Below are 12,818 nucleotides of genomic sequence, written 5' to 3' on the forward strand. Positions count from 1 at the left end.
AAAGAAAATCTAGCTCCCTTAAATGAGTTCAAGATACCTGACCCAGATGATTCAGCTCCCACTGCAAAGAAACAATCCTAAAATGGGCTGCTAGCCAATTGGAAAGTGGACAGTGTTTGGGGGTAGTGATAAAGCAAATGGTCATGTTCCTTTTTTAATGTCATTTTCATTGATAGCTATCCAAATTTTACAGTAAGGTACTATAAACACCTCAAAAAAGAAAAAGAAAAGAAAAATCAGATTTCTTCTCTGGTACAAAGGAAGAGCTAAAACACTTTTACATGGATTTTCCACATCATGTGGTGCCATACACTGAACTCCCCACTGCAATATAGAAGGAATAACTCTACTGCCTGCTCTGTCTTGCTCTCAATGGAAAACAAACAAGCTAATTGAGAGCAGACTTTTTTTATGTCATCCTGTTATGTGCAGCATCTAATTTGGAGTCCTGTGTACTTAATGAATACTTATTGGAGGAAGTTGGATTAAAGGGTCGGCCAAGGATTCTTAGATGTGGGAAGCAAATAAATCCTTCACTGAATGATACCAGTTGAGGTTGGTATAGGGACTTGTGAAGTGTTCTAATAGTTTATTCTTGGCTTAGGGAGAGGGTCAATGTCCCTAAAGGGGTATTGGAAGAGACTTTCTTGTGTGCAATTTTCCCAAATGGATAATGGGAGGAATTCATGGATCACACTCACACTTTCTCATTCAGGCCCAGGCACTGATAGAATGGTCCAGGCTCTGCAACACCTTTCATATGCTGCTTTGGGAGCTCTTTAAAAAAATAGGAGGGAAGGCTACAATTGCTGTATGTCACAGAGTCACAGGTCACGATGCCAGGGTAGTACATCATCATCCGGGCAGCAATGTTGACTTTTTGACCAATGACTGTCATGAAACAGAAAGAAAAAGGCAGGACAGTGGCCATTATTTCTGAGGGTAGTCTCACTCTCCAATGACCTCCCCCCCAAAAAAAATGGCATTCTGACTTCTGGCATACACAACCCCCACATATTAGAAATCTCAAGTGCAGGATTATTCAGGCAATGGTAAGGTATCTGAATACAGAAAATTAAATTTTACTTATATAGTAAGACAAATTCTCCATTTTCCTACTGAGATCTGAGGTCTCCATAGAAACACTTAGTATTTAACATTTCATTGGAAAATAATCCATTTAAGGAGAAGCAGATAATAGAGTATGTAATATTATATGTTAAATATTAATATGATATATACTAAAGTTGATGATATCCACTGTCATTTATAACAAAGCATCTTAAAACTATGGGTGGCAATCCTATATGGGGTTGCAGAACAGTGTAGGAGTCATGAAAAATTTGGCAACAATAAAAGATTTCTAAATACTCTACACCCTGCAATATCAACTATTTCATCAAGATTTAATTCTTTATGTAAAAATAAATAAGTACATTACTCTCAGTAGAATACAAATTTGCTTTTGTCTTATAATAAATGGTAAAATCATATGTATGCCAAAGAGTTGTTTTAAAATAAATTTCTTGATGATTTATTATTCACAAATGTTTGATTTGTATACCTATTTAATATGCCCATATATCTGGGGGTATATAAAAATTTCTCAGTGAAAAGGGGGTAGTGAATGGAAAAAGTTTTAGAAGCCCTGATTTATATAATACACTAACATTGGGAGAAAACTATAGACAGGAAGGCATTTTGATTCTTACTTTTCCCTGTAAAATTTCTCTTCCTTTCTTGCAGTCAAACTTCTACAGGTGAGCTGCTCGATCTCATTTCCTATTTTCTACAGAAAGTCCGCCCCTCTACTCCTCCCACCTCCACTCCCAATCATTTCACTCCATCTTCAACCTCCAAATTCTCCCAGTTTACTAGTTTGTTTCCTTTTGCCTTCCTACCATCTCATCAGGTTAGCAACTGATATCCAGAAGGAAGGAAGAGAAATGAGCACTTATTAAACACCTACTACACACTAGGCACTATGCTAAATGCTTTACAAATCTCTCATTTGAAACTAGCAACTCTGGGAGATGCTGTCATGAAATCCCATGAAGTCTATTCTGTCTCCCTCCCTAACCACTTTGTATTAATGTTCACTGATCCATTAGCTATAAACAATGGAATTGTAGTATTTTTCTGTCTACCTCACAATGTTTTGAGGAAAGCACTCTGAAAGTGCTTTGAAAGAGTGCTCAAGGAACTATAGAAATGTAAGTTATTATTACTTTGCTGAGGAAAGTCATGAAAATAGGAATATATAGGGAGAAACATAGTATTTGTGTGCAGGCATTTTTTTGTGTGTGTGTCTTTGGGGAGGATCTCTTTGTCAGAGAAATGTGGGGTTACTCGGTATTGAGTCACGTAACCCCAATTGCCTCAGCAAAAAGAAAGGAAAAGAAAAAAATGAAGATATCTTTACTTCTTGACTTTTTTACATTAATTAGTGTTGGAACCTCTATCACACAACAATATATTTTCATACAAATCTGTATATTCCAAAATGCATACATTTGAAACAAGACGGGCATGAATAAAATTATAGGCCCCAATTCCATCCAGAGGTAAAGCAACTTATCATACCTGTGTACTCATGTCTCACAGAATGGCCGACAATTCCGCAAAACACTATTCCGCTGGCCACTCCAATGGATACAATCCTGATGACCAAAAGAACAATAGTCAGTTGGCACAAAGAAATCAAATGTTGTTTATAGAAAGACAAAAGTGAAAGGGAAATTAAGATGAGAGAAAGGAAGGGAAATGTAGTGGGAGGGAAAATGGAAAATATCCTTTACACTTATTTACTGATTGTTTTTCTTAAGTGATTTCCTCCTCTCTCCTTCCACTCCTCTCCCCCCAGAACTAGAGATAAGGTAGCAATTCTAGAAGCTGTACTTGCTTTTGTTGGCTATTGTGCCAACACAGGTTTCATTTGTCAACCAAAAAGCAGTATATACAACAACAATGACAACAATAATAGTTAACACTTATTTAGTGATTACCATACCTGAAACTCTATGGACTGATCATTTTACAATTATTAGCTCATTTGGTTGTCACACTCCTGGGAGGTTAAGTGCTATTATTATTCCCATTTTACAGATGAAGAAACTATCCGAAGCAGATAGTGATTAAGTGACTAGCCCAGAATTTCACAGCCAGTAAATGTCTCAGGCTATATTTGAATTCAAGTCTTCCTGGCTCCAGGCCCTGTGCCCTATGGTGTCCCCTCTCTGCCTCGGAAAGATGAGACTGGTCATTATTCATGTCTGTTGAATAAATCCCCAACATTATAGTTGGAAATTTTCATTTTTCATTTTTAATCCTAGTGATAAGGATTTACTCTTTTCTCAGATCAGGAAGAAACCCACAGGACTATTATCAAGTATGACCAATTTCCAGATTATCCTGTTTGTTTAGAGTGTTTGTGAAGAACTCTATCAACCTCCATTGTCTATTCCCTAACCTCTAGGGATCTTTAAACAACTTTCTAGTTATCAATTAGCATTTCTTTAGATTGATCTGAACCTGGTCTGCTTATTATTTCATCTGGCTCCTTCTTGATCCCTCTCTCTGAGTGTCCTGACACTTTCCCTCCTTCCCAGAGAAACCTCCCAGACTGTATTTTCCCTATAACTGCTCCCGATTAAGATTTTTGCTTAAGTCAGTTTTCTTGGGACTAAGCCTATGCGAGCTACTCTCTCTCTTCTCACAGTACTTTCTCTTTAGGGGCATCTTTTCCCTTACTTATAGCTAACTCTAGTTAATCTGCCAAACTCTTCCTTGGAGCTAACCTGACAATCAATGGCATACCCAAATCTCACAACATATTCCTTTAAAGAATGATTATTTTCTTGATGATAATGATAGCCCTATTGCTCTCCCAACTCTATTTTATATTACTGTTCCTGATGTCTATTTTACCTCTTATTTTGTCTGTAACCTATTCCCTAAATAAACCTACCTTTTGGCAAAAAGGATGGCCATTGTGAATGTCACATTTATTTCGAACAGGAGTTACTACCCTGACCCTCATCACTTGACTTCAATGTCTTCCCCTCCTATACTATTTTATTTCAATCCAATCCAATTCATATTGATGAGATGATCTAGTTTTTGGGGTTCCTGGTTAGGGAACCAAAATATGATGAGGTTAAGTCTAGTTTTGGGGGCTCCCAGTATGGGAACCAGAAATATGATGAGGTTTAGGTTTGGGGGTTCCCTTAGTAGGGAACCAAATGATAAGGACTAGATTTAGGGAACTAAAATGAGATTAGGATTTCTGGTGGTCAGGGAGTTAAATGATAAGGTCTAGTGGCAGGTTCGGGGTTCAGGGAACCAAATGGAGAGGTTTGGCTCTCTTACACCCCTTGGGATTCAGTAAAAGATAGGGAGTTTGGGGATCCCCCTTCTGGTAGCACAGGGATTCTCTGTAAAGGAATTTATAAATCTGAAAACCTAGATTGATAAAAGAGATTTATTATAGGGATTGGGAAGTAAGGTTAGAAATCCTGACAGAAAGACATAAAGTCTCATTAGGGAAATAGGTGAGGATAAAGAAGGATAACATTGGAAGAGAATATTATTCCAGCAGGCAGAGGTTTCCTTGGCATAAGCATGGCATAGCCTAGCATGGCATAGCATGCTATGTTTGGAACCTATGCAAAGAGAAGATTTTAGATTGACTCTTTTATAATAGGAGCTTTGGCTACAAGCTGATGGGGGCTAGTGGGAAGGAGATTTTCTCCTTCAAGGAGTTTTAGAGTTTCAGGGTCCCCTCTTCAATGCCACTTCTCTTTCCTCTTCTACTTTGAATTTTCAGTATGTGTCCACTGCCAAGATTCAGTCTCTTTGAAACCTGGATGCCCCATCTCTCTTTCCCCTTGCCCTTAAAGCCTGTGCAACCAGGTCTCTATGTGTAAAAAGTGTGGCATTTGCATTCCAATGATAAAATCTTGAAGATAGAAATTCTTTCTAGAGTGGAAAGTCCACATTAATTCCTTTTTCCACACTCAAAATTCCCCACTTCCAGAGAAAGCAGAGAGGTCCAGTCTTGGGGATGTTTCTCCAAGTGAGATTTGCCTTCCTATTGCCTCTTTTTTCCCAAGAAAGGAAGGAGATGGTGAAAACACAATTTAGTATAAAAGATACCATCGTGTCTTATGGTGTTTACTAAGTATTTTCTTTATATTAAAGCTTTTTATTTTCAAAACATATGCATGAATAATTTTTCTGCATTAACCCTTGAAAAACCTTATATTCCAATTTTCCCCCTTCCCCTTCCTTCCCCTAGATGGCAAGGAATCCAATATATGTTAAACTTGGTGAAAATATATGTTAATGTATTGGTCATCCTGCCATCTAAGGGAGGGGGTGGGGGGAAGGAGGGGAAAAATTGGAACAAAAGGTTGGCAATTGTCAATGCTGTAAAATTACCCATGCATATAACTTGTAAATAAAAAGCTATTAAAAATTTAAAAAAGAAAATATATGTTAAATCCAATATATGCGTACATATTTATACAACTGTCTTATTGCACAAGAAAAATCAAATCAAACAGGAAAAGAAATGAGAAAGAATAAAATTCAAACAAACAACAACAAAAAAAGTGAAAATGCTATATTGTAAACCACACTCAGTTCCCACAGTCCTATCTTTGGGTGCAGATGGCTATCTTCATCACAAGATCATTGAAACTGGTATGAATCATCTCATTGTTGAAGGGAGCCATGTCCATTAGAATTCATTATCATATAATCTTGTTGTTGCCATGTACAATGATCTCCTAGTTCTGCTCACTTTTCTCAGCATCTGTTTATGTATATCTTTCCAAACTTTTCTGAAATCAGCCTGTTCATCATTTCTTATAGAACAGTAATATTCTATAACATTCATATACCATAATTTATTCAGCCATTCTCCAACTGATGAAGAATGTTATCTTGAGGACAAAGAGATTGTTGTTTTTCATTTGGTCTTGTACCTAGTATCTAGCACACCCTGTGACTCACACATAGTAGGCACTTAATAAATGTTTCTTGGATTTGATTGTACTCTACCCTCTCCCTAATTATAGTATAAATTCTTCAGAGGCAGGTACTATATCCCAAAACTTATATTTCTTTTAATTCTCCTTTATGGCTAGCCCAATCTTAGGCACATAGTAGTCACCCAGTGAATACCTGCCTATTGACTTATTATCATACTCATCTTAGATTAACAACTGAACCACCTCCCTGACTGCCAACTGCCATTAATGCCTCACTGTAGATGTATTTGCAAAATTATATTTGCAGATAGCTCTTCACATTGCCAGAAAAAATACAACTTTTATTTTCTGGGGGAAAAAAATTTGCCTTAGAAACAGAATGATGGCATTCTAATCCAACTTTGCTATTACACTGGCATAGCTACAGTGGGTGACCTGGTATTCATTCATATACTGTTCTAAGATGCATTGAGGAATATATACAGGATTTTGAAAATTAAGTCATTACAGTGGAGGGGTAAATGAGAAGGTAGAAGGCAACACTTGAACCTTACTCTCATCAGAATTGGTTCAAAGAGTAAAGAACATATACACATACACATGTCCACATACACACACAGTTGGGTATCGAAATCTTTCTTTCACAAAGGAGGGAAAAAGGATGAGCTAAAGCCCTAGGAGTGGTGATGGTAAAAGGGAAGGTGGAGCAAGGGAGGCTAGGATCAAAGATAAACACAAGGAGGGGGATAGAGACAGACAGACAGAGAGAGAGAGAGAGAGAGAGAGAGAGATCAGCAGAAGAAAGCAGTTAGAAATCATAACTATGAATGTGAATGGGTTAAGCTTCCCCATAAAATGGAAGTGAACAGCAGAATGGATTTGAAACTAGAATTCTACAATGTTTTGTTTATAAGAAGACATGCATAGAGTTGAATAAGGGCTGGAGCAGAATCTTTTATGCTTTAACTGAAATAAAAAAGATGGGGGTAGCAAGCATGGTCGCAGACAAAATTAAAATTAAAAGAGACTTAATTAAAAGGGATAATCAGGGAAGCTAGGTTTTGCTAAAAGGTGACATAGAAAATGACATAATAGAAAAAAGTTTATAGCAAGTTTCTCTAATAAAGGAGATAATAATTATATATATGTATATAAAATAAAAAATAATAAAGGCTAATAAAGGCCTCATTTTTTAAATGTGTAGAGACCGGTGTCAACTTTATAAAAAATTAGAACCATTCCCCAATTAGCAAATGGTCTAAAGTATATGAACAGAAAGTTTTTAAGAAGAAGAAATCAAAGCTATCGAGTCACAAAAAAAGAATACTCAAAACAACTCTGCGTACCATCTCATATGTATCAGACATAACAGCTGCTGGAGGAGATGTGGGAAAATAGCTTGGTGGAACTATGAATTGGTCCAATCATTCTGGAGAACAATTTGGAACTAGGCTCAAAAGGCTATAAAACTGTGTATCCTCTGTCTCAGCAATACTACTACTAGTTCTGTATCCCAAAGATATGAAGAAAAGGGGGAAGGATCTCTATGTACAAAACTATTTATAGGAGCTCTTTTTGTGGTGGCAAAAAAAATTGGAAATTGAGGGAATGACCATTAATTGGAGAATGGCTGAACAACTGAACAAAGAGGAGGAGGAGGAGGAGAAGAAGAAGCAGCAGCAACAGCAATGACACATCTCAGCAAACTTGTTTCCTCTCCTTATCATGGAGAACTCTGATTAGAAAAATCTGGACAAAAGATGGGGAGCTTGGTTCAGTCCCAACTTAGGCTGGAAAGGATCCTGAGATTCTTAACCCATGCTTCCCTGAGGCAAGTCTGAGAGAAGAAATTCATTCTCATCTAAATAAAGTGACTTATTCTATAAAGAGGCCAGAATATTTGAAAAAGACCAAGTGTGACAAATGGACATTTGGTTTTTAAGAAAATTAAATTGGAGAAATGAAACTTAAATTAGAAAACTGAAACCCACAAGGACATCAAAGAATAATCAAGAGTGGAGTTTATTTTCTTCTAAAAGTAAGTAAGCTCCTTGGGGAAGACAGGTTCGGCTCGGTCATCAGGAGTGATGGCCTGAGATTTGAAAAGAGTCTTTTATTCTTTGCCCTTAGTCCTACTCTGTTACCTTCCCCCTTCTAGAATGGAAGCTCCTTTGGGGCAGGAACTAGTTATGGAAGGAAGAGTCCTATCATGCAACTTCTATAACATCCAATTATTATAATTCATATAACTTCGATAACATCCAATTAATGAGGAATCAGGGGAGGGCCTTTGTGCTTCAGGATAGGAAATAAATTGTTGCTTTTGAAGTTTCAAAGGTATTTATTTCTACTCATTTAGGCACCCATTCTTGCAAGAATGTAAAATAAGTCTTTCCAGCATTCAGCAGTGAGTCTGTGGATTTCTTGGTAGGATATCTTGTTTCTTACATCAAACCAACCCCCAATCCACACATAAAATCTCTCAACTCAGAGAATATTTGCACTCAAAATTGAAAAAATTAAGATTTGCCAAGTAAACTCAGAGCAGATATATGATAGTGATGGGATTTAAGGGGCAAGGAAAAGTCTTTCTGCTTACTTGGCCCTACACCAGAAATTTCATCATTAGTTGTCAATCTTTTAGTTCAAAGAATTGATTTTATAGTTTATTCCAGTGGGAGTACAAACTTTTTTTTTTTTAGATGTTAATGGTTTGGAAAGCTCAAAGTTAAGAAACTTTCTTCCCCTAGGGTGGAGGTTGCTCAGCAATTTATACTCTTAATGAGTTGCCTGAGATTTGCCCCAGATTACTTGGTATACAATCAGAGGCTGGGCTTGAATCTGAGTCTTCAGAATTCATAAAAGGAGGGGGGAAGGGCAGGAAACCACCCCTCAAAGATAAAAGTAAATTAGGGTTATTTATCATGCTAACTCTTGAAAGTTCATTATCAGGTTGTTTTGTACACTTGCATTAGTTCATCAGATTAGCCAAAGCTCACCTGGTCTAGTAGAAAATGAGTTTATCTTGAAAACTAAGTATAAAAGTATTAATCTGGAAGAAAGTATGAATGAGCCCTTTAGAGTGGTTGGGGTGGATGAGATTAATGTCTACAATTATCTGGGGCAACATGAAGGCAACGAAAGCTCTAAGACACAAGAGAGGGATTGCTGAAAAAGGAGGTTGGGGGAAAGGAGCCCCTGGGGAAGAGAGCAGGGCTTGGGCTTAGAAGGGGAAATAGGAAGGTAGACCCGGGAAGAAGGAAAGAGGAATGACTGGAAAGGGAGGTTAGCTGGGTGGACTGATTCCAAAGTAAACTTCACCTATTTCCAAGTTTTGCCTTGGCTGGGTCTGAAGCCAGGTTCCATTTACTGCTTTCCAACTACTTACTCCACTTTGACCCAGCTGTTGGTCTTACTCAAGCTCCAGCTACAGTATTGGCAACCAGGGGGAAGGATTGTACCCCCATGGGTACAGCCTCCAGCTCTCTCTGAATCATGGTGGTTCTGCCCAGCTGCAGATTAGCTTCTCAATCGCCTTAACTCACTGACTCCACTGACTCAAGTTCCAGCCACAGTATGGGGGGAGGCAGTGGCAGTCCTCCAGAAGGGCTCCACAGAGAATTTTTCTAAGGGCTCTTTTCTGCTTTTAAATATCTTTGAGAGCAGCACCATGCTCTTGCTGGCCCCAGTGTCCTGAACTCTGAATGAGCAGCTCATCTTTCTCAGAGCCGGGAGAACATTGAGCAGAGTTTAAAATGTGCCTTCTGTAATATATGTGTATATATGTGGCCTGAATATATGTGTAGGACACATAGGCTTGGGGCAGCTAGGTGGTGCTGCAGTGGATAGAGCATTGACTGTCAAATACAGCTTCTGACACTTAACATTTACCAGCTGTGTGATCCTGGGTAAGTCATTTCACCCCAACTGCCTTACCAAAAAAAGAAAGAAAAAAAGAAAAAGAAACATGTCTTGAAAAAAGGTAAATATCACCTCCTCCTGTTAGAATCCTAGTGTTAACGCAATGGAATTGATGGAAACGGTGCTTATTGGCTTGGGTTTACACCTTTGGAGTTCACACCTTTGGGAGAATTCACACATTAGAGCTCACACATTTAAGAAAGTTTACACATTGGCTCACACATTGGAGATCACAAGTTGGGAGATGTCCAAGTTTACACTTCCCATAATCCCACTCTTGGAAGGGGAGTCAACCTTTGAGTTTACACCTCTAAAAGAGCATAAAAAGGAGCTGAGTCAGTGATTTAAAGAGATTGAGAAGCTAATCTGCAGTTGGGCAGAACCAAAATTCAGAGAGAGAGGCTGAAGCTAGCAACAAGAGCTCTCAGAACCACAGAAAGCTAACTGGGCTATTTTGGAAGAGACAATAAAAGATTTGAACTTTTATCAGCTGGTTGCGTTTGAGGTGATTACTGATCTGAACTGAAACGAAGGCATCCTCCAGAAAACCTCCCCAAGAAACCTGCTCCCAGAGAGAACCATCATATTACACAAAAAGAAGAGAACACTACATCCTCCTCCTCCTCACTTACTGTAATTGCCCCACTACTTAGGGGGACTGCAGTCCAAAGCCCTGCTGGTAGAGCTGATTGATTCCCTCCCAAATCCCCAAACTTCACTTATCCCCATGACCATCCAGGAGTACTTAGCTCCCTGCACTCACTTGATTTTGAAGATCTGAGAGCAGTAGTCAAATATGATCACTGCACTTTCCAAAGCATGGGTGATCTCATCAGGTGCTTTTTCTCCAGGGAAACCAAACACACAAAGAAAGGAGCATCCCTGTTGGGAGAAGAGGAAGTAAATATAGTATGACAGGGTTGAGGATATTAATAATCAGAGTGCAAAGTAGATGGTTTGCAATCTTCTAAGGCTTGCCACAGATAATTGGCTGTCTTTCCCTTACAAAGAGGGCATTACAGATTCAGTGCTAACAAGTAAGGGAGTGAAACATGGAGCCAGAAGGAACCTCAGAGGCCTCCAATCTCCTCATGGCACAAAGGAGGGAGTCAAGGTAGAAGAAAACCAGATGCTTGCCCAAAGTCAATGGGAATGTCAGGCAGGGCTGGCAACTTGGTCCTCATACTGGGAATCTGTCTAGTTATCCAAATCCTGACAGGCCTATTTCTTGCCATACACTACACCTCTGACACCCTAACTGTCTTCTCCTCAGTAGCCCACATCTACCACGACGCAACCTCCATGCTAATGGAGCCTCAATATTTTTCAAATGCCTATTCCTGCATGTCGACCGCGGTATCTACTATGGATCCTACCTGTATACAGAACATGAAACATCAGAGCCAGAATCAGCACTTATTTCTGAATTGTACTGGCAATGTTGTTGCTTAACTTTGCTGAATTTTTTCCCTCTTTCTCTCTGAATCTTCGTTACTAATATAATTTGAGTTCTGAGAGCATAGTTTTATTCTCTTGCTGAAGGCACCAGTCAATTCATAGCTATAATTACTAGGAATGTGGGTCATGTTTTATAAATCTAAGAACAACCAGTTGTTATACCAGGAAGGACTCACTGGGTAGGTGATAGAAGAAGAATATTGTGATTGTGATTTTCAAAACAAAATGTATCAATTTAAGGAAGATAAATGGAAAAAATACATAAAGGATCAATGTACTCTTAATTCAATTCTACTTCATTCAGCATGTTCTTATGATCATCCAGACTCAAAACACAATCCTGTAGTTTTCATAACCTTGCCCTGTGGTTTGGGCTCCATTTTGAAGGGAAATAAACCTGGGCTTGCTATCATCATTATTATCATCATCATCACTAGCCTCATATACACTAGCATGTATATAGTTTGTAAAACCACAGATGCTAATTTATTTGATCCTTACTATAACTCTGTAAGATAAGGATATTATCTCCATTTACAGGAAACAGAGGCACAGAATGATTTTTTTATATGCCCAGGATCACATAACTAGTGCCTGAGGATGGATTTGAATTCAGGTCTTCCTAACATCCACTAGCCAATCAAATAAGATCAAATGAGATGATATTTGTAAAATGCTTGGTACGGCACCTGGAACATGGTAGATGCTTAATAAATACCTTTCCCTTTCCTATTACAGCAACTGCCTATTCTAGTAAGTTTTTCTTTTATCACACTACCCTATCTAATCATTCAAAGTGAGGGGTTAAACTTCCAGAAAGATGTGAACCTGTGGATCCTATACCAACAGTGTCCTAATGTTTCTCCAAGAAAGTTAGAGTTCAGGAAATATCACCATGTGGATCCTCTGGTGGTGGTTCTCCATGATTTTCCATGTATTGGAAATTTTGCATATCTTGATCCTGGTTCTCAAGACCTAGTGTCCAGGTTCTCAGCTTTCAAGGAATTAGGGTCCAGCGTCTTTTTACAATCCTCCTCTTTCTTGACTCTGCTCTATTTGATACTCTTGATCAGAGGCATCAAACAAGCCAGCCACACTTTGAGTGTTGACCCAATCCGATTTAAAATGTAATTGATAAGTATTTAACAAAATATGCAATAAAACGTAGATAATATTGGATTTTAAAACTAAGTCAATATGTGAGCAGGCAGGTAGCTGTACCTGTGGGTTAATGGTCCCGATTTCTGAGTTTGACATCCCTGCTCTTAACCCCACTTTACTCCTAAATATTTTCCTGTCTCTAGGTTTTTATGACATTCTTTCCTGGTTCTCCTCTTACCCATTTCATCAATTCCTTCTCACTCTTGCTCATTTGCTTATCATCCATTAATATGCTTAGTCCCTGTAGAAGTTCCCCAAGGTTCTATCCTAGGCCATCTCTTTGCT

General features: G+C 38.5%; 1 protein-coding gene across 5 annotated transcripts in view; it reads right to left on the reverse strand.

The window, feature by feature from the left end:
- The window catches only part of ADCY10 (adenylate cyclase 10), a 127,879-nt gene that overhangs the window by 78,848 nt on the left and 36,213 nt on the right, over positions 1-12,818 (reverse strand). For all 5 annotated transcript variants that reach the window (XR_004229282.1, XM_031936834.1, XM_003767400.4 and 2 more), the window contains exons 10-12: positions 10,678-10,796; positions 2,584-2,660; positions 702-891 (exon numbers count right to left, since the gene is read on the reverse strand). Coding sequence is in view for 4 of the 5 variants with exons in the window: in XM_031936834.1 (XP_031792694.1) it covers positions 702-891; positions 2,584-2,660; positions 10,678-10,796 (386 nt within the window). In the remaining variant the exon portion in view is untranslated. The remainder of the gene's footprint in view (positions 1-701; positions 892-2,583; positions 2,661-10,677; positions 10,797-12,818) is intronic.

The sequence above is a fragment of the Sarcophilus harrisii genome, chromosome 4 (genome assembly GCF_902635505.1).
Source record: "Sarcophilus harrisii chromosome 4, mSarHar1.11, whole genome shotgun sequence".
Taxonomy (NCBI): Eukaryota; Metazoa; Chordata; class Mammalia; order Dasyuromorphia; family Dasyuridae; genus Sarcophilus; species Sarcophilus harrisii.